The sequence below is a fragment of the Hypanus sabinus genome, chromosome 17 (genome assembly GCF_030144855.1).
Source record: "Hypanus sabinus isolate sHypSab1 chromosome 17, sHypSab1.hap1, whole genome shotgun sequence".
In the NCBI taxonomy this organism is placed as follows: Eukaryota; Metazoa; Chordata; class Chondrichthyes; order Myliobatiformes; family Dasyatidae; genus Hypanus; species Hypanus sabinus.
Genome location: NC_082722.1, coordinates 31747508 through 31769674, shown reverse-complemented (window position 1 = coordinate 31769674; position 22167 = coordinate 31747508). Strand labels below are relative to the sequence as shown.

The 22167-nt window shown below is 38.7% G+C and overlaps 1 protein-coding gene across 1 annotated transcript in view; it reads left to right on the top strand.

The window, feature by feature from the left end:
• The window catches only part of nfatc3a (nuclear factor of activated T cells 3a), a 176429-nt gene that overhangs the window by 2575 nt on the left and 151687 nt on the right, over positions 1-22167 (top strand). Inside the window, exon 2 of the mRNA XM_059992800.1 lies at positions 17591-18695. Within this exon, the coding sequence (XP_059848783.1) occupies positions 17591-18695 (1105 nt within the window). The remainder of the gene's footprint in view (positions 1-17590; positions 18696-22167) is intronic.

Genomic DNA, 22167 nt, shown 5'->3' with positions numbered 1-22167 from the left:
GCTATACTAATTTCTTTCACATCAGTGCTTGGGTGGACTCAGTGGGTTGACAGGCCTAATTTTATATCCTATGTCTCTTAACTCCAAGGGGCCATTATAGCCAACTTTGCATCTTTTTTTAAACTTCTGGACAGGAGTTAGACCAAATAGTGAGTATAATTGTCTTTCAGTTTTCATGCAGAATTTCACTTTGACCCATTCATTTTAATTTATGTAGGATATATTATCAATATTCATAAAGTGGAATGATTTGTTAATGTATATTCAGTCAGATTTAGTTGATTACTGTTAAGTGCATTTGTAATAATATGAAACTATATTCGTTGCTGGTAGACAACAGAATTCAAATCATTATTTCCTTCTGGAATATATTTTCATTTTATTAATGAGTACAACATTTAGACATTAAACAAAAATTGAAGTGTTTATCAGTCGGAATTTTGGGCCTAGTGTTAGTCTTTTATGTAGGTGGCAGCTAATTATAGCAGTGGTATTTTGAAGTAGCACATCAATGTTGTGTTGACAGTTAGTAGCACTTAGAGTTGTTTGAGTATTTTATGAGTGGGCAAATCAGCTATGGTTTAGCCACATGTCAGGGTTATTTAGCTACAGTCTGGGTTAGAGTTTTTAGTATTTTTTTCAAATGCCTGTTCCTGAGGTGCATTTTGCTGCAGCTTCAGTATTCTCAGACTTCATTGATTATTATTGCCATTATTTATTAGAAGTAGTGTCATTTAGTCAGGGTAAGCACCTTATTTGTTTACTAGTGTGAATTATACAGCTAATGTTTGAACTGTCATTTGCTTTAATGTCAAATGATATCTACAGGTGTGTTTACAAAACACAGCTGCCCTCAGTTCATTGAAATGTAGGGAAAATCTTGCTAAAGAACACACCATTCTCTGTGAAGCTAGCTCTTGGCATCTGTGCATGAAATTCTATATTCTCAAAGTAAAATGTAAATATCTTTACATGTTGGGTGTCATGCTAGAAAAAGAATGTAATTAGATGTCTTAGGGTAGTATAGAAAATATTTTACTTGTGTACTAGTTAAATAGTTTAGTTGGTTGTTTCGGACTCTTGAGTACATATTTATACCTCAAAGGTAAGATACTACCTAACAGAAAATATTGGCTTGTAAAATACTGTGGATTGAGCATTACCAATTACAATGATTAACTCATAGGATTAGAATAAATATTGTAGTTTACAAGCAGTATTGTCAATGCTGTATCTGTCTTACCAAGGCTACTTGTTTGACAGTGAAATTTGGCAGCATTTGCAGAATAAAGTTGCAGTGTTTTTGTGGTATTTATTTCATATAACTTTTTTCTCATTAGTTTATATTCAGAGCAGAATTAAATATTTGTGAAGTGTACTGGTTAAAACATGAAGGCATGTAGTAATATATGGTGTGACTTAATAGATTCTTTTTCTTGGAAATGATTGAGGAATTTCAGTTGTAATGTGGTAGAGTTCATAAAAGTGTGCATAACTTAAAACTGGTGATCATCAAGGTGTTTTCCTCTTCCTGTATTCCACAATTCATAATTGTTTTCTGTATTAAACATCAGTTATTTACTTTTGTTTCCTATAATTAGCTGTACACAGTTGGGGAAGGTCAAAGTCTGGGTCTTGGTTTGAGATACATTGTTGAAAATGTAAACTGTGTTTGTGCCTGTTCATGTTCCTTGAATATGATTTTAATTGGTGTTTTTGGTGTTTAATGTTTTGTCTGTTTCTTTTTTATTATTATCAAATCATGTCAGAATGCCAATGACATCTAACAAGGTATACAAGGTTATTTTCAGAAGGCATTTGATAAGGTCCCACATAGGAGATTGGTGGGTAAAATCAAAGCTCAGGGCATCGGGGGGAAGACATTGACATGGATAGAAAACTGGTTGGCAGATAGAAAGCAAAGGGTAGCGGTGAATGGGTATTTCTCAGAATGGCAGGTGGTGACTAGTGGGGTGCCACAGGGCTCGGTATTGGGACCACAGCTGTTTACAATTTACGTCAACGATTTGGATGAAGGCATTGAAAATAACATCAGCAAATTTGCTGATGATACTAAGCTGGGTGGCCGTGTGACATGTGATGAGGATGTTAGGAGAATTCAGGGTGACTGGGTGAGTGGGCAGATACTTGGCAGATGACGTTTAATGTGAATAAGTGTGAGGTTATCCACCTTGGGAGTAAGAACAGGAAGGCAGATTATTATCTGAGCGGTGTAAAGTTAGATAAGGGAGAAATACAAAGAGATCTAGGAGTCCTTGTTCATCAGTCACTGAAGGTGAATGAGCAAGTGCAGCAGGGAGTGAAGAAGGCTAATGGAATGTTGGCCTTTATTACAAAGGAAATTGAGTACAAGAGCAAGGAAATCCTTTTGCATTTGTACAGAGCCCTGGTGAGACCACACCTGGAGTATTGTGTACAGTTTTGGACTCCAGGGTTGAGGAAGGACATCCGGGCTGTAGAGGAGTCCTGGGATGTCTGGACTGTCTTACACAGAGAGGTTAGAGAGACTGGGCTTGTACATGCTGGAATTAAGGAGATTGAGAGGGGATCTGATTGAAACATAAGATTATTAAGGGATTGGACAAGATAGAGGCAGGAAATATGTTCCAGATGCTGGGAGAGTCCAGTGCCAGAGGGCATGGTTTGAGAATAAGGGGTAGGTCATTTAGGACAGATTTAAGGAAAAACTTCTCCCAGAGAGTTGTGGGTGTCTGGAATGCACTGCCTTGGAAGGTAGTGGAGGCCAATTCTCTGGATGCTTTCAAGAAGGAGCTAGATAGGTATCTTATGGATAGGGGAATCAAGGGATATGGGGACAAGGCAGGAACCGGGTATTGATAGTAGTTGATCAGCCATGATCTCAGAATGGCGGTGCAGGCTCGAAGGGCCGAATGGTCTACTTCTGCACCTATTGTCTATTGTAACCTTTGCTTAGAAAAACTTGACTGACTCTAGAAAGTGACTTCTGTCTTTTAGTATGTATCCAGTCATAAAACCAGAATAAAATGGCCCATATTTACTTTTCACGTTGAAGCGCATTGGACAGATACAATATAACATTTCAGTTTTTTTACTTGAGTTACACACTCCCTGTGTTATATAACAAGTTTTTCACAATTCTGACTTTTAGACAATTTTGAAAGTATTGTGTACTTTTCTCGGAGAAGGTAGCTCGTGAAATGTTTTCGTGAAACAAATAAGCTAGAGTCACTGACCCTGCAGAGATGATGGCTAAAATGACCATTCCAGTATGCCTACTGACCACATTTATAGGAATGTAGATTTTCAGTACTTATTTGTTGAACATTTACCACTATTTATTGCAAATTTTTGTAGTCTTTCTCACAGATGTTTGGAATAGTGAGGTGAACTTAACACAACAGCTGTATCTGTGACCTGATCGGTGTGGATGTACAGGGTCAACAATCCTTTTCTAAGGCTTCCCAAACCATCTGCTGAATTGACTCCATTTTAATGCTTGAAATTTCACATAAGCTATAAAGCCAATCCAAACAGAAGAAAAATGAAGCAACATAATAACTGATCCAGAACAAGATCCCCAAAATAGTACTATGATGATAACTGGATAAGTTATTAATGGTGATGTTGGCTAATGAACAAATATTAACCAAGGTACCAAAAAATGCACTCAGCTGTTCTTCAAATAGTATCAGGCACTCTTTGAAACCATCTGAGAGGACAGACTGAACCTAGGTTTAATGATACTATCTCACAATGTTGCACTTTTTCAATTTTTGTTTCTATGCATTAGCAATCAGATAGCCATGTGTGGTATTTAAATAGTTATTTTTGTGTACAATCATTTTTGGTGTACCCAAACCCATTTCTTTCTAAGCCTTTTAACAGGATGTACTTGATGGTAGTGATGCAATTTGGATCTGGCTGTATAGTGTAGTTTCCTTGCCTGTATTTCAAAAGGTTAAGTGTGCTAGCCATCGGGGAGTAAGGGCCCTTTTGCTCCATTTTCCTCTTCCTTTAGCTCTTGCTCTGTTTTGTCTTTTACCAAGTTATCTTCAAACACTCTTTAGTGCAGTACGCAAGAAGACTGAGATCGTGTATGGTGAGTGTGCTTATTCTTCTACAGTTATCAGTCAAAAAATGCAAATAACTGCATTAGAATCCACAGTTAACTGTGTCGACAACTGTGCATTGGAGTCACAGTGTTTGCTGCTTTTAGATAATTATCCCACAGGCACAACTAGGATTATGATCTATCTTGAATTCCCATTAATATTTAAACAAATCTGCCCAGTGTTTAATTAATATACATTTGCCTTAAAGGGACACACATCTACATGGTGCAGTTGATTAATATATCAGAGCAGGTTGTTAGACTTGCTTATCAGCTATTTTCTGAATACTCAGGCTGTTTAGGAGTGAGAGAAAGAGAAATTAACTTCATTGGGAAATTGTCAAGTACTGTTGGCTCACTCATTCAAAATAGATTTCTGTATGTTAAGGGAATTGAGTTTTTAGGAAATATTGCTGAGGTGGGGGAGAAGCTGGATGCCTTATCCCCATTCTCATTTCTTCTCTATGGCTGCAACTTGCACTGCTCTGTTACCCTTAATATCTTGCTGAGCAGCTGATGGAGTGTGGTAGTCACCATGTCTGATGAACTTATAATTATGGACAACATCAGTAGATACTGAAGATATCTCACTAAGTGCTCTAATATCATTCTCCCTTCCCCAGTTGGTTAACATAAAGATCTAGGCTGCTGACTCTCAGCTCTGAAAATTTTTGGGGTAGGGTTGTGAGTACAGATGCTACTTGTTTAGCATGGGACATTGTCATCAAAATCTTACATATTGGTTACCAAGGATGAAAGAGAAAATTATATAAAAAAAGACAGATTCTGCCTTTTCTTTATTATCCAAAGTTCAACATGAAAATTTATTATCAAAGGATGTATATGTTACCATATACTGTACTACTTCGTGATTTATTTTCTTGCAGGCATTTACAGGAAAATAAATATACTAGAACTTACAGAAAACTATACATAAAGACTGACAATGTGCAAAGTAAGGCAAATTGTGCAAGTAAAAAGTAATACTGAGAACTTAAGTTGTAAAGAGTTCTTGAAGTGAGTGCAGGTTGTAGAATCAGTTTAGAGTTGAGAGTGAAGTTATCTATGCTGGTTCAAGAGCTTGATGGTTTTTGGATAATAACTGTTACTGAATCTGGTGGTGTGGAACCAAGGCTTCTGTACTTGTCTGGTGATAGAGCAAGAAGGGAGCATGGCCTAGGTGGTGGGAGTTTTTAATAGCTGTTGTGCAGGGAGATATCAAAGCATTTGAATTTTAGTGATGAGTTTTGAGGGGATGATGGTGTTGAATGCTGAGCTGTAGTCAATGAAAAGCATTCTGAAATATGTATCCTCGTTGTCCAGGTGCTCCTGAGCTGAGTGAAGGGCCAGTGAAATACCATCTGCTGCTGACATGTTGTGACAGTTGGCAAATTGGTGTGGATTCAGATCACTCTTCAGGCAGAGTGACTGAATCTCTCAAAGCACTTTATAAATACAATTGGACGATAGTCATTGAGACAGTTTGCCACATTCTTGGATGGTGGTGTGATTGAAGCCTGCTTGAAGTGGGTGGATATCTTGACTGCCAAAGTGAGAGGTGAAGATGTCTGCAAGCACTTTAGCTGTTTGATTAGGACAGGACGTAAATGCTCAGCCAGGTTTGCCTTTTGGGCCAGATGCTTTCATTTGATTTACACTTCTGAAGGATGCTCTCATGTTAACGTCATAGATCATAGGGTTGTTGGAGGCTGTGGGGGGGGGGGGGTTTGTGAAAGTATCTCCATGTTCTGTAGATTAAAGCAAGCATGTTGGGGCACTGAGCTCAATTGGCAGCAATATCTTATCATTTATGATGCTTAGTTTTACTTCATAGGATACGATGGCATTCAAACCCTGTCACAGTTGTCGAGCATTGCTCTGTGATTCAGATTTAGTCAGGAGTTCCCACTTCACATATGAGATGGCTTCCTGGAGAACTTACCTGAACCCATTGTATTTTTCTGGATTGCTAGTCTTGAATGGTACTGATCTAGCCCTCAGCAGATTTTGAATCTCTGTTCATCCAGGCTTATTGGTTGGGGAAGACCATAATTTTGTGGGGCACATTCTCTTATAAAGTCGGTGACAATCGTGATGTATTCATTTGGGTCCTTTGAACATAACCCAATCCACCAACTTGAAGCAATCTCATTTAGCAGTCCTCTGCTTCCTGTGACCATTTCTTTGTAATCCTTGCCTTTGTTGCCTTGCTCTTTAGTCTCTGCCAATATGCAGGTAGGAGGTGAATAGCCAAATTGTCATGTTTCCCCAAATATGGTTGAGAGGTGAAAGGGTAGGCTTTCTTGATGGTAGTGTTGTAGTGGTTGAGTATGCTCGGTCTTCAAGTGCTGTAGGTGATGTACCGGTAATAGTTGGTGATATATTTGTTCAAATAGCCTTATTAAAGTCCCAGGCAAGAATGTAAAAGGCTTCAGGGCAGGCTGCTTCTTGTATGTTAGTCATGGAAAATACATTAAGTGCCAGCTTGATGTCTGCCTTTGGTGATAAGTAAATTGTATTCAGGATCACGATGGAGAACTCTCTAGGTGAACAGAATGGTTGGCACTTAATCATTAGATATTCCAGGTTGTGAGAACCAGACTGAGATAAGGCTGCTACATCCAAACACCATGATGACTACATAATTATGCAGATGTCATTGTCTGTGCACTTTCTGGTCCATACAGTGGATTGAGAACCCCTTGGGCTGGAGTGTGGTGGTGAGCCAGGTCTCAGTGAAACTGAATGCAGCAATCCCTCATTTCCCTCCGATACAGAGGTTAGAAGTTGCATTCCTTCCCAGGATTGCAGTCAGTCATTCAATGGCCTCCTTCATTCAATAGTTCAAGTTCACTAAAAACTTCTGACCAAAAGTGTGGGTGCCTCTAAGCTCCAGGGAAGTTCAGCAATGTGGCAAGAAGTTGCCTTGAATGATGCAATCAGTGGTAGGAGGATTAGAGGCACTTAACTGCCTAACATTTACAGTTCCCTGAGGTACTTAAATTTCTCAAAATGGTTTAAATAAAACAAGTCTCCCTAATAGTTTAAATAAAATTTGTTTTACTTAACCTGGCAATTTGGGTAAATTTCCCTTTTTCGATTTAAAAATTATTTTTAAAAACTGATTCTTTCTTCTTACAGCTGAACACTTTAAAAAGATAATGTTAGTGATATGATCAGGAAAACTTAGAGAATTTGTTAATTCAATTTCCACACGTTTTCATGTTTAACAATAATCATCAAGCAGGCTGATTTAATTAAGTAGTGTTCGAAGGTTGAACAGGAAATTAAAACACGGTTGAATCATTCTGGCCGATTGAACAATTGATGAAATTTCTATTGCATCTTTTTTAAAAATTTGTGGCCTAGTAACTACTCCAGTAAGTTCCTGCAATGATGTCATTAGTTAGCAGTTATTGTTTAATACACACTTTAAGTTTATATTAAACACATGCCTTTTCATCAACCAGTTGTTTCCTGTTTGAGTTGCTGTTTAATCTGCTCAACCTGTACTTGTTATCTGTGGATCCTTTTTATGCATCATTTAATAACTATCTGAGGACCATGGTGTATTTGGTGGAATTAATGTGTTTGAAATATAGATGGCATCTTTGTTACCTGTCTCTCATACCTGGAAGAACAAAGATGGAAAATGCTTGGTAAAATGCAGTGCATTTAAACACATTGTGTTTATGTGTGCTCATATTATGTTTGGACAGAAGATTGCATTGTCCCTTTTTGTAACATTTATACAGTTATTGGGTTTAAAGTATCAAGCATGGTTGAATCTCAAATGCACAGTTTCAAGTTAAAACTGATTCATATTCACATCTTTCATGTAAATGTAACATGTTATAGTTGGGTACCCTGCTTCACATTTGCACAGTATACAGTAACCTTGTTGGTGCTCAGATGGTTAGTTATTCTATGATTTAGAGTACTGATAGAATCAGTGCTGAAAGGGATACTGTAGCATTATTTATACTTGAATAGAGATGTGCTATAGACTGCATTCATGCTCTGGCACTGATGCAAACTTACCTGCTGTGCATTGGCAACCTGAAGTGAACCACTGCCTCTGTGCAGCTTTGCCCTCTGTGAGCTCTTGCCCTCTGCAATTGGCTCATTATGAAGAGGCTGCCTGTGAAGGTTGGTGTGAGGCAGGCAGGGGCAAGTAATGTGGCTCTTCTGTGCCCAGATGCTTGCCTCAAGCCCACAGACTGGGCAGCATGGTAAGCGCAGCCATTGTTGAAGATTGGCTGAAGCTGCTTCCTGCATCCTGGATCCTACAGTTTGGGTCTTAGACGTGATGGAAATTGTTGCTTCCCGGTCTTTGGCTGCACAGCTGTTACTAGCCCAGAGATAACTTTATGGTAATGTGCTCATTGCCTAGTTATTACAATTGTGAGCAATTGTTTTGGTAAGGCTGTTAATTCTATTACATTGTGTTTAACTACCCTGTCATCCTGATCCTGATAGACACCAGGTCCCCTTTATTTTCTATTGATATAATAGATTGAGTCACAAAGCTTCAATTTAAATACCCCAAGTATTTCCACTATAACATAGGGTTTTAACTGTATTTAATAGTGTGCTGTCTTGCAACTAAATCATTAGCTCTTTGGATAAGTGTATTCTGCATGTCAATGAAATCGTGAAGGTATTACAAACACTGCTTTCAGGGCTAAGCCATTTTAATGTGTCAGATATGAGTGTTACATGGGTGAAGAAAAGCAAGAGGTAAAACTCGGAATGGGTTCAACTGAGGGAGATTTTTTTAAAGTGAAATAAAGCTATGAAAGTAGAGGGAAATAATTTCTGTTTTGCTAACTGACTCATGAAATTGGTGTAGAATGGTGCATGTAGAATTGAAGTTAATTCACATAGAGAGCAGAAAGATTGGTGCAAGTTGCAAGTTTCAGTTCATGAGATGCTAACCATTGGTATAAATAGAGAAAGAACTGCTCCCTCATTTAAACTGAGATGGGATCTATGCCCAGTTGAATCCGTTAACTGTGGCTAAAGTTGTAGCTTGAAATTGTGTCTTTATGTTTATTGATTATAACAGCTGCAAATGAATGCAATTTTATTAATCACGTGCTCTGAAGAAGTGAAAAGAACATTGAATAGCAAAAATATTAAAGCTTTGTACACCATTTCTCTTGGGTAAATTCACCCCACACCATTTCCTCAAACATTGGTCACAATTTAGTTGTTCTTCCTTTTTTACCCCCTTCCATTCCCATCTGCTATTTGATCTTTGACTCACCTCTCTTTCTAGCCTGCATGGCACACCAACATAGGGGAAATGAGGCAGCAGATCAGAGAGGGGAGGGTGGGAATAATAGAATGGACCTTGCTTAACAAAAAAACTTTGATAAAATTCCGTGGACTCTTGCTGAAAGTTTGATCGGGGAGTCTTGGGCCTATTGCATGTTCATAGATCTCATATAGCTAGTACTTAACACTTCATTGAAGTACTTTGGTAATTAACAATGTGATTGAAATGGAACAAAATGCATATTTTTAATTTGTATGATTAGTCACAATTTTAATGTACAACTGCTTTAAAAAATAAAATGATGGAAGGCTCAGATATTAATAAAATCAAAGCTATAGATAGTAATTTGGATAACTGTGATAGAATGGAATAGAGTATTTAACAGTAATAGTGCACCATCAAACCAAGGGAAAATATTAACATGCTAAAATTAAAGGCTCTTCATCTGAATGGACTTAACATTCAATGTAGATTTATAATTCTATGGTGACAAAGGTTGGGAACCAAATATTCTTGGTTACCTGATGTTTTTAAACAATCAGATAAAAAGCAAAAGAATGATTGGGCTGGGGGAGTGAGTACCTGATAGAAATATAGCTTTGAAGGATGAAATGAAGACACGTGTATGAATTGATCTTGTTCATGACCGAACAGCAAGTATAATCAGCTTGGGCGGAGATTAAAGAGTAAGGGCAAAAACATTATTGATTGCTAATAAGCTTCGTAAAAGTTGAAGTTATCAATTAAGAAGTAAGAGTTTGTAACAAAGCTAATAAAATGTAGGGAATGGGAGTTGGGGAGTGCTTTAATTTTCATGTAGCTAAGTAAACCACATCTACAGATTGCGGCAGCACAGTTCTGTACAGTTGATATAACACTGTTAAAGCGCCGGCAACCCAGGTTCAATTCTGTTGGTGTTTGTGAAGAGTTTGTATTGTATGTTCTCTCTATGACCTCATGGCTTTCTTCTGGGTGTTCCAGTTTCCTCCCACATCCCAAAGATGTATGAGTTAATTAGTCACATGTTGAGATTGGATGGTGCAAGCTCATTGGGCGGGAAGGGCCTGTTACTGTGCTGTATCGCGAAGTAAAAACAACAATAATTAAGGTCGTGACTTCAGAGAATAGATATTATTTATGGAATTCTTATTTGTATGGTTTAAAGAGGCTTGAGGTTTTTAAAAAGTAATAACAGATTTGAAGAGAGGGAGGGACAATCATGAAGATTCCTTTAAAGGAGAATGACATGGTCAAGCATATTAAAACCTGCAGTGAGGCAAAGGGCTGATAGATTATCTTTGTCATAATCACTAGTAAGTTTGTTACTTGTATTATAGTCTGTGAAATTTATGCCTATTTTACCGCATTCCTCGTTTGAATTACACTACTTCTCTGGTTCTGTCCGGTAAGGAGAAACGACAGGCTAAGCCAATGAATTCCACAGTTTAGAAGACAGAGTTTATTGACTTTTAGAAGTTACTTTTAGTGCTTCGTAAGGAAGATGTGGGCAAAGTATTTCTGAGTGGTAAGTCAGAAACTTCAATATTAACATAATGAGGACACTATTGGGACTGACTTGAGAAATTCTGTCAAGAGGTTGGTGATTTGTTAGAATTCTCTATGTTGGAGGCTTTTGTTCATTACATTCAAAATACGCTGTGGCACCCCTCCTGCGGTCTTTGCTGTAGCCCATTTACTTCACGGTTTAATGTGTTGTGTTTTCAGAGATGCTCTTCTGCACAGCACAATTGTAACATGAGGTTATTTGAGTTACTATCACCATCCTGTCAACTTGAACCAGTCTGCCCATTCTCCATTCATCTCCCTCATTAACAAAGCATTTTTGCCTACAGAATTGCTGCTCACTAGATGTTTTATTTTTGCACCAGTCTCTTTTAAACTCTAAAGACTCTTGTGCATGAGAATGCAAGGAGATCAACAGTTTCTGAGATACTCAAATCGCTCTGTCAGGCACTAGCAATCATTGCACAAAGTCACTTAGATCACATTTCTTGCCTATTCTGATGTTTGATCTGGAAGAACTGAACCTCCTGACCATGTCTGAAGCTTTTATGCATTGAGCTGCTGCCACATGATTGACTGATTAGATATTTGCATTAACGAGCAAGTGTACAGGTGTATCTCATAAACTGGCCACAGAGTGCACATAGGTAGATTTCTGGCTATCAGAGGATCAAGGTCTACAGAGTTAAGAAATTAATGTGGATTAGCCATGTTCTGGAATGGCTTGAGTGCTGAATGTATCTTTCATTTGAGGGGCTGAATGTATTTCTATAACACTTACATTTTCCCCCACTGAGATAATCTACAATGTAACTACTCATTTTCTAATTTTCAGCAAGTCCAATTTTAATGTCACCTTGCTGGTTAAGTAAAGGTTTTTAAATTCTGAACCCCCCCCCACATCTTTCAAAGGCTCAAAGGTCAAGTTTAATGTCAGAGAAATGTATACAATATACATCCTGAAATGCTTTTTCTTTGCGAAACATCCACGAAAACAGAAGTGCCCCAAAGAATGAACGACAGGTAAATGTGAGAACCCCAAAGTACCCCCCAGCTCTTCCCTCTTGCGTGAAAGAGGCAGCAAGCTGTGATCCCCCTCCCCCTACCAGCAAAATTAAATGTGCATCGGTACAATCACTGAGCCCAAGCATGTGTTAAGTGATAGCAAAGACACAGACCTTGCAGTTACCCCTGAAGTTTTGCATTTCATCCGAATTCGACAACCCACATTTCTCTCCATGAAAAGGGAGAGGGAGATGTTCCCCCATTTTCACAGCAGGCGGGGGACATAACAACAACTCACTGACTAACAATCTTAGAAGTCAGTTTTGTTGCTTTTTCCAAGCTCTATACCCGAAGATCGCAAAGACCTTGGGTCTTCAGGCCCACAGCAAGATTTTCTGACCTCCCGATGACACATGAGTCTCTGGCTGTGATACTGACCCTCGATTCCCCCCCCCCCCCCGTCTCCAGAGCCCCGGGATCTTAGGCTTCCGAACACGATCAAAATTCTCAGGCCAAACCCTTGGCATGTTGAATAGTGGCCAGTCGTGGAACCCCAAGAGCAGGTCCCATTCCTGCAAAGAACTGAAGCTTGTATGTAACTCCAGGTCAGGGTCTTCAAAATAACCCTGAAAGGAAAGAATAAAGATATTAAAGGTAGAAATAAAGCTGTTTCCGAAGATGCGAGCAAAGGAGTTGCGATATCATTCCTCCTAAGCTCCAGCCCCACTTTTGCACTCCAAGCTGCTCAATATAAACACCTAGGATAAGAAAATTGGAAACAGGAGCAGGAGTAGGCCAATTGGCTTCATGAGCTACAAAAGCCACTTATTAAGATCACAACTAATCCAATTTTGGCCTCAGTGCCACTTTCCTGCTGTCTCCTCATCTTCATTGACTATTTTGTAGTTCATCACATGAACTGCTGTGATTTACAAGGGTGGCCAGAAGTGCCATTTTTAGTGCAGTTTGCCTGCATATAAACAGTGCCCTTCACCTTCACAATTCCTGAAATAATAAATGAAAACAAAAATATTGATTCTTTCAAGAACATTGGGCAGAAATATGTGCGAAGAAAATGTGTGCCCCTTTAGTCACAGATGACTTCTGACTGTTTACAATTCACTTTTGTCTCATTTGTGATCAAATGATTTTTCTGTTAGATTTCAGTAAACATCAGGAAAATATTGTTTGAATACAACTTGGAGTTGGAGGGTAAATATGTCCTTGATTATTGTTTTGTAATAGAGCTGTGTCAATGCAGTTGGCTAGTTCAAACGTAATTCTTTGTGCATGTGAAGTTAAATTGGCACAATTGTTCAGGCCAGAAAATGACCAGTGTAGAAACTAAGGTATTTTTGGTGCATCAAGAAACTTTCGTCTTATAGAGGAGGCTAAGTTTAAAGTTTAGAACAAATAAAGATTTGCTATTCAGCATGCTATGTTACAACCTAATGCAGTCAGAATTGGTTACAAAAGTGTATGGAGTGTTTTGCATAACAGATCTAGAACCCTTTAATTGATCAACAAAATATCAACAATCCTTTAATTTGATCAACAGAAAAAAAATTGAGTGCAAATCTCCCTAAAGTAGGGTTAAAGGTGGGTGCAGCATGTCCCTATCACTGGTGAGATTTATCACATGCTTTTATGTGAATGAAGGAAATAAATTGCTGGGGCACGTGTGAGGGACCAGATAATTTGAGGATGGCAAATGACCCTTTTTCAACAAGTACAGCAAGGAAAATTCATTAATTACAAGCCGTGGGTCTAAAATCCTAGAGAAGTTATTGGGGAAAAACAAAGTTCTGAGGGACAGGATTAATGATCACTTAGAAAGGTAGTACATACCAGATTATTAGCATGGATTTGACAAGGGTAGGTTCTGTTTGATCAATTTATTTTGAAGAGTTTACAAAATGTATTGATCAGGGTGTGGTTTTACATAAGGCCTTTGACATTGTATCACATGGAAGACTGGTGAAAAAGGGTTAGGGCCAGTGGGATCCAGGGCAAGTTGGTATATTGGATACAAATTTAGTTTTATAGTAGGAGACAAAGGGTCATGATAGAAATGAGGTACGAGATGTTGGAAAACTAGGACATTATGTAAAGGATCTGGAGGAAATCAGGTCAGGCGGCATCTGTGGCGAGAAATGTGCAGTCAATGTTTTTGGGCAAACCCTTCATCTGGGCTGTCTGATGATTCTTTTGAAGGGTCCTCCAGCTAATTCGTTTGATGGTTGAAGGTTGTTTCTATGATTGAATGTCTGGAGACTAATGGTGTTCCACACAAATCTGTTCTGGGATCCTTGCTGATAGTAATAAAAATGATTCTGATATGCATGTATGAAGCATGATCAGCTTGTTTGCAGATGGCATGAAGATTGGTAGAGTTGATAATGTGTTAGGCTACAGGGTGAATTTGCTGTATTGATGATGTGGGCTGAGAAAATGCAGATGGAGTTAAATCCTGACAAATATGAAGTTATGCATTTTGAATGAGGCTGGGACAGGCACCATGAATACCCCATGGAGTCTTAAGGAGTATTGGGAAACAGAGGATCCTTGGTGGCAGCATAGGTAGATAATGTGAAAAATGCCTATTAGCATACATTTGTTTGGTCATTGAATATAAGAGCAGGGAGGTTCTGCTTCAAATTTATAAAATACTAGTCAGACCTCACCTGGAATACTGCACGCAGTTCTGGTCACCACATTATAGTTAAGGTATGATAATACTCAAGAGGATGTGAAGGAGATTTACCAGAATGTTGCCTGGGTTGGAGTATTCCAGTTGTGAAAGACTAGAGAAACCAGGTCTATCTTCCCTGGATTGGAGGAAGTTACAGGAGGGGGGGATATGATTGAGGTATTGTACATAAAATTATGAAGAGTATAGATAGGGTGGACTGCAGGACACTTTTTTCCATATATGGGGCAAGTAATGAAAATAAGATTAGTACAGATTGCTCTTCACTGGTCAACATGGATATGATAGGCTGAATGGCCTGTTTCTATGCTGTTTGACTGTATGACATAGTGGATTTCCAAAAAAAAAAGTATTTTCTCTAAAACATGCATCATTCTCCTGTGTCTTTGTATTGCCCCTCAGCACTTTTGGAGTCCTTATGATTCTCTTCAAACTTGGATTGATTTACATCAGTGACTTTTCAATCTACCTAAACCTCCTGAGAAAATTCCGCAAAATCTCAGTACTTTCCAGTTGCTTATTATTATCTCACAACAGACAAAATACAGGATTGGCTAATACAGAGTTTGCTTTCTATTATTAAATATAAGGACCTTATTATTTACTAGTTGATTGGCTGTACATTTAAAACAGCAAAGATTATAGTGACCTTCAGATTTATTTCTTTTATAGTGATTGAATATAATGCAAAGCTCAATTTATAACTTGGTTGACAAATGAAAATTGTAGTCAATAGGTACCAATTTAGATACTGCAGAGAGAACTATTAATTTTTAAATCCATTAGTACAAAACAATGGTACAATTCTCTGAGTTAAATGTGGTCAGATTGACTACTGCGTGGAAGCTCTTAGCATAATGCGGTCTATATTTGACATTTTAATGTTCAATGCTACCTAAAGTGCCTTTATTGCCCTAGCCCCTTATTTGCGATACTTGCTAATACTCTAAATGCGTCAAATGTTACATTGTGCTTGTTACGTTTTGTACAACTTTCATCTTGGATTGTATAGTGCTAAGGATAGCAGGTTGGCCTGGCCATTTTGTGGAAAGTTAGACAATTATATAATGGGTGGCCAGTTTACAACAAATTTCATAGCATATGTCAATGATATTAAATCTGATTCTGATTCTGTTACTTGTGTTTTGTTTCACTCTACCAAAACAAAGTTTAATTCAGTGTCATAAAGTTGGAATTCTTCTTAAAATTCCCTTGCTGTAGTTCAGTAGGAAATCATCCTAGTCAACTGATTGTAGAATAAAAATTGAAGCAGATATGTAATTAGATGAATAATGGTTGCTTTGAAAGTTGCCTGCATGTATAGTACCTAAACATCTGACGTTAGATCAGTCATTGATTTGCAGCTAAGGATTATGAATAGTGTAAATTCAGTCATTTAAGATTTTTATTGAATCTCTGGAAAAAATATATATTCTTGATATGCTTGTTTTATTTACGCGAGGTTAGTAAAGCTCAGTTTACATGCTGATACAGTTACTGATATTATGGCCATAGATTTCCTAATAGTAATCATGGCAGAATCATTGGTGCATTCTCAGTTACTCTGAGAAACTTGTCGCAACTTCAGAATTTTTGTGGTCTTGCAGATGAATGCATAAGTTTCTTAGGACTCTACAGATTAGAGTTTGTGACACGTCCTTAATGAAAGGAAATCAAATACATTAGTTATTTGAGAACTAGTTCCAATGCAAATACCCTGAAAATCTTACTCCGTCTAGTATGAGGTTAAAATAAGGTTTTTCGTGACTATGCAAAGTGCCTGATCCTAAAATGCAGATTTAAACAAGTGAATTTTAATGTGTATCTCTTATCCCCTTTTGTTTCGTAATTATTTCAAGTTAAATAAGATAAAAATGCTTGATGTTTCAGCTTCTGCCTCAGTTGGTCACCCGTTCTATATTTAATCATGTACAGTTTTTAAAAAAAAAAAAAAATTTTTTTTCACTGGTCATTCATCTTGATGCCTGACTGATATCTAGCTGATGCCTGATAACAGCAAGTTTTGCTAAAGATGTTCTTGTCACAGCCATCAATGGATCTTCCGTGGATTTTGAAGGCTAGCAACATATGGTGTTACTTTGCCACTGTTTGCAGATTCAAGATTAGAGAATCAGTTTTTTTTAAATTAATTTATATTTTAATAATGTATTATTCATCATGGTGAGTATTAAAGTCATCTCCCAGCAGCGCAATTCTATGATTAAAGGTGTTGAAACATAGAGGGAGAAACTTTTTTGTACACATTGGCTTGAAAGTAGAGTTTTAGAAGTTTGCTACATCTTGTAAAAGTCCCAAAGCACTTTGTATACAATGAAGCCCATTTGATGATTCATTGAATATGGAGACCATGCTGTGCATCATGAAACCTTACAGTGCAGTAGGCTGATGCTCTCACCTTGTTCTTTGTGATTCTTTAAAATGTCTTGATTGATTGGGTCAGCTAAAAGGAAATTCAATTTCTTTCGTCTCTCATGAAGGACAGTAGCTTTGAAGATATGCATACTTCAGGCATGTACAAAGTGTTATCCCAGATTAATTGTTTTAATCCTTTAAGTGGGTTAGATCTATATCTTTTTAATCAGTCAAGCTGTAGTTATACTGACATGTTGGATGTCAGGATGCAGAAGAGTTATGATAAGATTTTTTTCCTCTGCAAGATTAATTCTGTCCTTTGGCAATGAATTTCTACAACCTGCATCTTCATGGGAATGCAAAAATCAATGGTAGATGTATAGGTAAATTTAACAATGCTTACATTGTGGTATTGACTTGTGTCTGTATATTGTATCATTTATGTGATATAGATATATATAGAAAAGGGAGAGGAATAGTAGTGCACTTCAATTTCAAATAAATGAAGTCAAATAACTAAATTCTAATGACAAAAGAAACATATTTAATGAAAAGTATAATTTAAATTCTGTTTTGCTTTCAGATACAGAGCCTGATGATTCGGCATCATTTTACATCTTCAATGAAGGCAACCATCAGTCAAATGTAATTCACCCAATAGGTATTCATCACCATGAAACACAGACAATATTCTCATCGCCACACCGGCTGCAGGCCTCAAATGTCCAAGAGTCAAAGTATAATCCAGTAGGTGCTCCAAAAGCATTTGAATGTCCGAGTATTCAAATCACTTCCATCTCTCCCAATTGTCACCAAGGAGTAGGACCTAATGAAGAAGAAGTGCATGCAAATGGCACAGATAATGACTATATGGAAAGACCATCCAGGGACCATCTATATCTTCCTCTTGATCCTTCCTATTATAGGGATGCTTCACTAAGCCCAAGTCCTGCTAGCAGCATTTCTTCCAGGAGTTGGTTTTCAGATGCTTCATCTTGTGAATCTTTTTCTCACGTATATGATGACGTAGACTCTGAGTTGAATGAAGCTGCTGCTCGCTTTACACTTGGTTCTCCTAGTGGATCACCTAGATGTTGTCCAGCTGATGAGTCATGGCATCCAAATTATGCAATTGCAAATTCACTATCACCTAGACAATCACCTTGCCATTCACCAAGAGCTAGTATTACAGATGAAAACTGGCTCAGCCCTCGTCCAACTTCACGACCATCATCCAGGCCCACTTCTCCTTGGGGAAAGCGACGGCATTCAAGTGCAGAGATCTGTTATGCAGGCTCACTTTCACCACACCATTCACCTACACCGTCTCCTGGTCATTCTCCAAGAGGAAGTGTTACAGAAGATACATGGCTTAGTAATACTGTTCTTCAGGGTGCCTCCAGTCTAAGTCCTGGGCTTGTTCCATTTCAATGTTGCCCTCCAGAGGCTGACATACCTTTAAAGTCAAGGAAGACCTCCCAGGATCAGGCTGCTACAGTATCAGGGAAAATAGATTTGACTTCAGAAGATCAAGGAAGCTTATCTCCTTCAGTTGAATCTCCAGTAGATGATCTTTCTGGTACTGTACATCCTTTAAAGAAAGATTTGTCAAGTGAACAGTTTCTTTCTGTTCCCTCGCATTTCACTTGGAACAAACCAAAACCTGGTGGCCATACACCAATTTTTCGGTAAGTTTATTTGAGAATGTTGCCTGTGCAGTTTCGTTTTTTAATACCAACAAGTAATGATCAAAAATGTACTGTGGGTGCTAACAGTTATGTTTAAGAACATTAAGTTCTACGTATTATTGATTCATGATGGAGAAGGGACGCATTCAGAGCGAAAATTTGAGATGTGTGTATTTAAATGCATGGAGTGTTGTGAATAAAGCGGATGTGCTTAGAGCGTGGATCAGTACTTGGAGATATGATATGGTGGTCATTACAGAGACTTGGATAGCTCAGGGACAGGAATGGTTACTTCAAGTGCTGGGTTTTAGATGTTTCAGAACTGAAAGGGAGGGAGGCAAAAGAGGTGGGGGCATGGCACTGTTGATCAGAGATAGTGTCACGGCTGTGGAAAAGGTGGACGCCATGGAGGGATTGTCTTCGGAGTCTCTGGATGGAAGTTAGGAACAGGAAGGGGTCAATAACTTTACTGGGTGTTTTTTATGGGCCGCCTAATAGTAACAGGGATATCGAGGAGCAGATATGGAAACAGATCTTAGAAAGGTGTAATAATAACAGAGTTGTTGTGCTGGGTCATTTTAATTTCCCAAATATCAATTGGCATCTCCTTAGAGTAAGGGGTTTAGATGGGGTAGAGTTTGTTAAGTATGTTCAAAAAGGTTTCTTGACCCAGTATGTAGATAAGCCTACAAGAGGAGAGGCTGTACTTGATTTGGTATTGGAAAATAAACCTGGTCAGGTGTCAGATCCCCCAGTGGGAGAGCATTTTGGAGATAGTGATCATAATTCTATTTCCTTTACAATAGCATTGGAGAGAGTTAGGAACAGACAAGTTAGATAAGCGTTTAATTGGAGTAAGGGGAAATATGAGGCTATCAGGCAGGAAATTGGAGGCTTAAATTGGAAACGGATATTCTCAGGGAAAGTACGGAAGAAATGTGGCAAATATTCAGGGGCTATTTGTGTAGAGTTCTGTACAGGTACATTCCGATGAGACAGGGAAGTTATGGTAGGGTACAGGAACCGTGGTGTACAAAGGTTGTAATAAATCTAGTCAAGAAGAAAAGAAAAGCTTACAAAAGGTTCAGAGTGCTAGGTAATATTAGAGATCTAGAAAATTATAAGGCTACTAGGAAGGAGCTTAAGAATGAAATTAGGAGAGCCAGAAGAGGCTATGAGAAGGCCTTGGCGGGCAGAATTAAGGAAAACCCCAAAGCTTTCTACAAGTATGTGAAGAGCAAGAGGATAAGACATGAAAGAATAGGACCTATCAAATGTGACAGTGGGAAGTGTGTATGGAAATGGAGGAAATAACAGGGGTACTTAATGAATACTTCAGTATTCACTACAGAGAAGGATCTTGGTGATTGTAGTGATGACGCAGCAGACTGAAAAGCTTGGGCATGTAGATATTAAGAAAGAGGATGTGCTGGAGTTTTTGGAAAGCATCATGTTGGATAAGTCGCAGGGACCGGATGAGATTTACCCCAGGCTACTGTGGGAGGCGAGGGAGGAGATTACTGAGCCTCCGGCGATGATCTCTGCGTCATCAATGGGGACGGGAGAGATTCCAGAAGATTGGAGGGTTGCGGATGTTATTCCTTTATTCAAAAAAGGGAGCAGAGATAGCCCAGGAAATCATAGACCAGTGAGTCTTACCTCAGTGGTTGGTAAGTTGATGGAGAAGATCCTGAGAGGCAGGATTTATGAACATTTGGAGAGGTATAATATGATTAGGAGTAGTCAGCATGGCTTTGTCAAGGGCAGGTCAAGCCTTATGAGCCTGATTGAATTTTTTGAGGATGTGACTAAAAACATTGATGAAAGAAGAGCAGTAGATGTAGTGTATATGGATTTCAGCAAGGCATTTGATAAGGTACCACATGCAAGGCTTATTGAGAAAGTAAGGAGGCATGGGATCCAAAGGGACATTGCTTTATGGATCCAGAACTGGCTTGCCCACAGAAGGCAAAAAGTGGTTGTAGACAGGTCATATTCTGCATGGAGGTCAGTCACCAGTGGAGTGTCTCAGGGATCTTCTGGGACCCTTACTGTTTGTGATTTTTATAAATGACCTGGATGAGGAAGTGGAGGGATGGGTTAGTAAGTTTGATGATGACACAAAGTTTGGAGGTGTTGTGGATAGTGCGGAGGGCTGTTAGAGTTTACTGCGGGACATTGATAGGATGCAAAACTGGGCTGAGTAGTGACATATGGAGTTCAACCCAGTGCAGTGCAGTGGTTCATTTTGGCAGGTCAAATATGATGGCAGAATATAGTATTAATGGTAAGACTCTTGGCAGTGTGGAGCATCAGAGGGATCTTGAGGTCTGAGTCCATAGGACGCTCAATCATGGAATTGAATTTAGGAGCCGAGAGGTAATGTTGCAGCTATATAGATCCCTGGTCAGACCCCACTTGGAGTACTGTCAGCAGCATCTACAGGGAGAAGTGCTGTCAACGTTTCGGGCCAAGTCCTGATGAGGGGGTCTTAGCCCGAAACGTCGACAGCGCTTCTCCCTATAGATGTTGCCTGACCTGCTGTGTTCCATCAGCATTTTGTTTGTGTTGCTTGAATTTCCAGCATCTGCAGTTTTCCTCATGTTTGGAGGACTGTGCTCAGTTCTGGTCGCCTCACTACAGGAAGGATGTGGAAACCATAGAAAGGGTGCAGAGGAAATTTACAAGGATGTTGCCTGGATTGGGGAGCATGCCTTATGAGAATAGGTTGAGTGAACTTGGTCTTTTTTTCCTTGGAGTGATGGAGGATGAGAGGTGACCTGATAGAGGTGTATAAGATATTGAGAGGCATTGATCACGTGAATAGTCAGATGCTTTTTCCCAGGGCTGAAATAGTTGCCACAAGAGGACACAGGTTTAAGGTGCTGGGGAGTAGGTACAGAGGAGACATCAGGGGTAAGTTTTTTACTCAGAGAGTGGTCAGTGCATGGAATGGGCTGCCGGCAATGGTGGTGGAGGCGGATACGGTAGGGTCTTTTAAGAGGCTTTTAGGTAGGTACATAGAGCTTAGTAAAATAGGTTATAGGTAAGCCTAGTAATTTCTAAGGTAGGGACGTGTTCTACAGAACTTTGTGGGCCGAAGGGCTTGTATTGTGCTGTAGGTTTTCTGTGTTTCTATGTTATTACTCTCCACCCTGAAAGGCAGTTGAAAGCTAAATTAATAGATAGATTTTTGTTAAAGTTACCTAACTGTACTAAATTAAGTGTGAAAATTTTGCATGGCTTCCCTCCTCTTAAAGTTTGAATGATCTTATGTGCATGCCTGCACAAAATATTGCCCAATAAGAAATGGTATCATTTTCATGAAAATCATTTGACACTTAAAATGGAAAATGAGACAGGGTAAATAAATATAAATGATTAAAAAACTAAAATTAGATTTTTTTTTGAGTATTTGTTTAGCCAGAATGTCCTCCAAGCACATTCTTGGCGTGCATGCAACATTTTATCT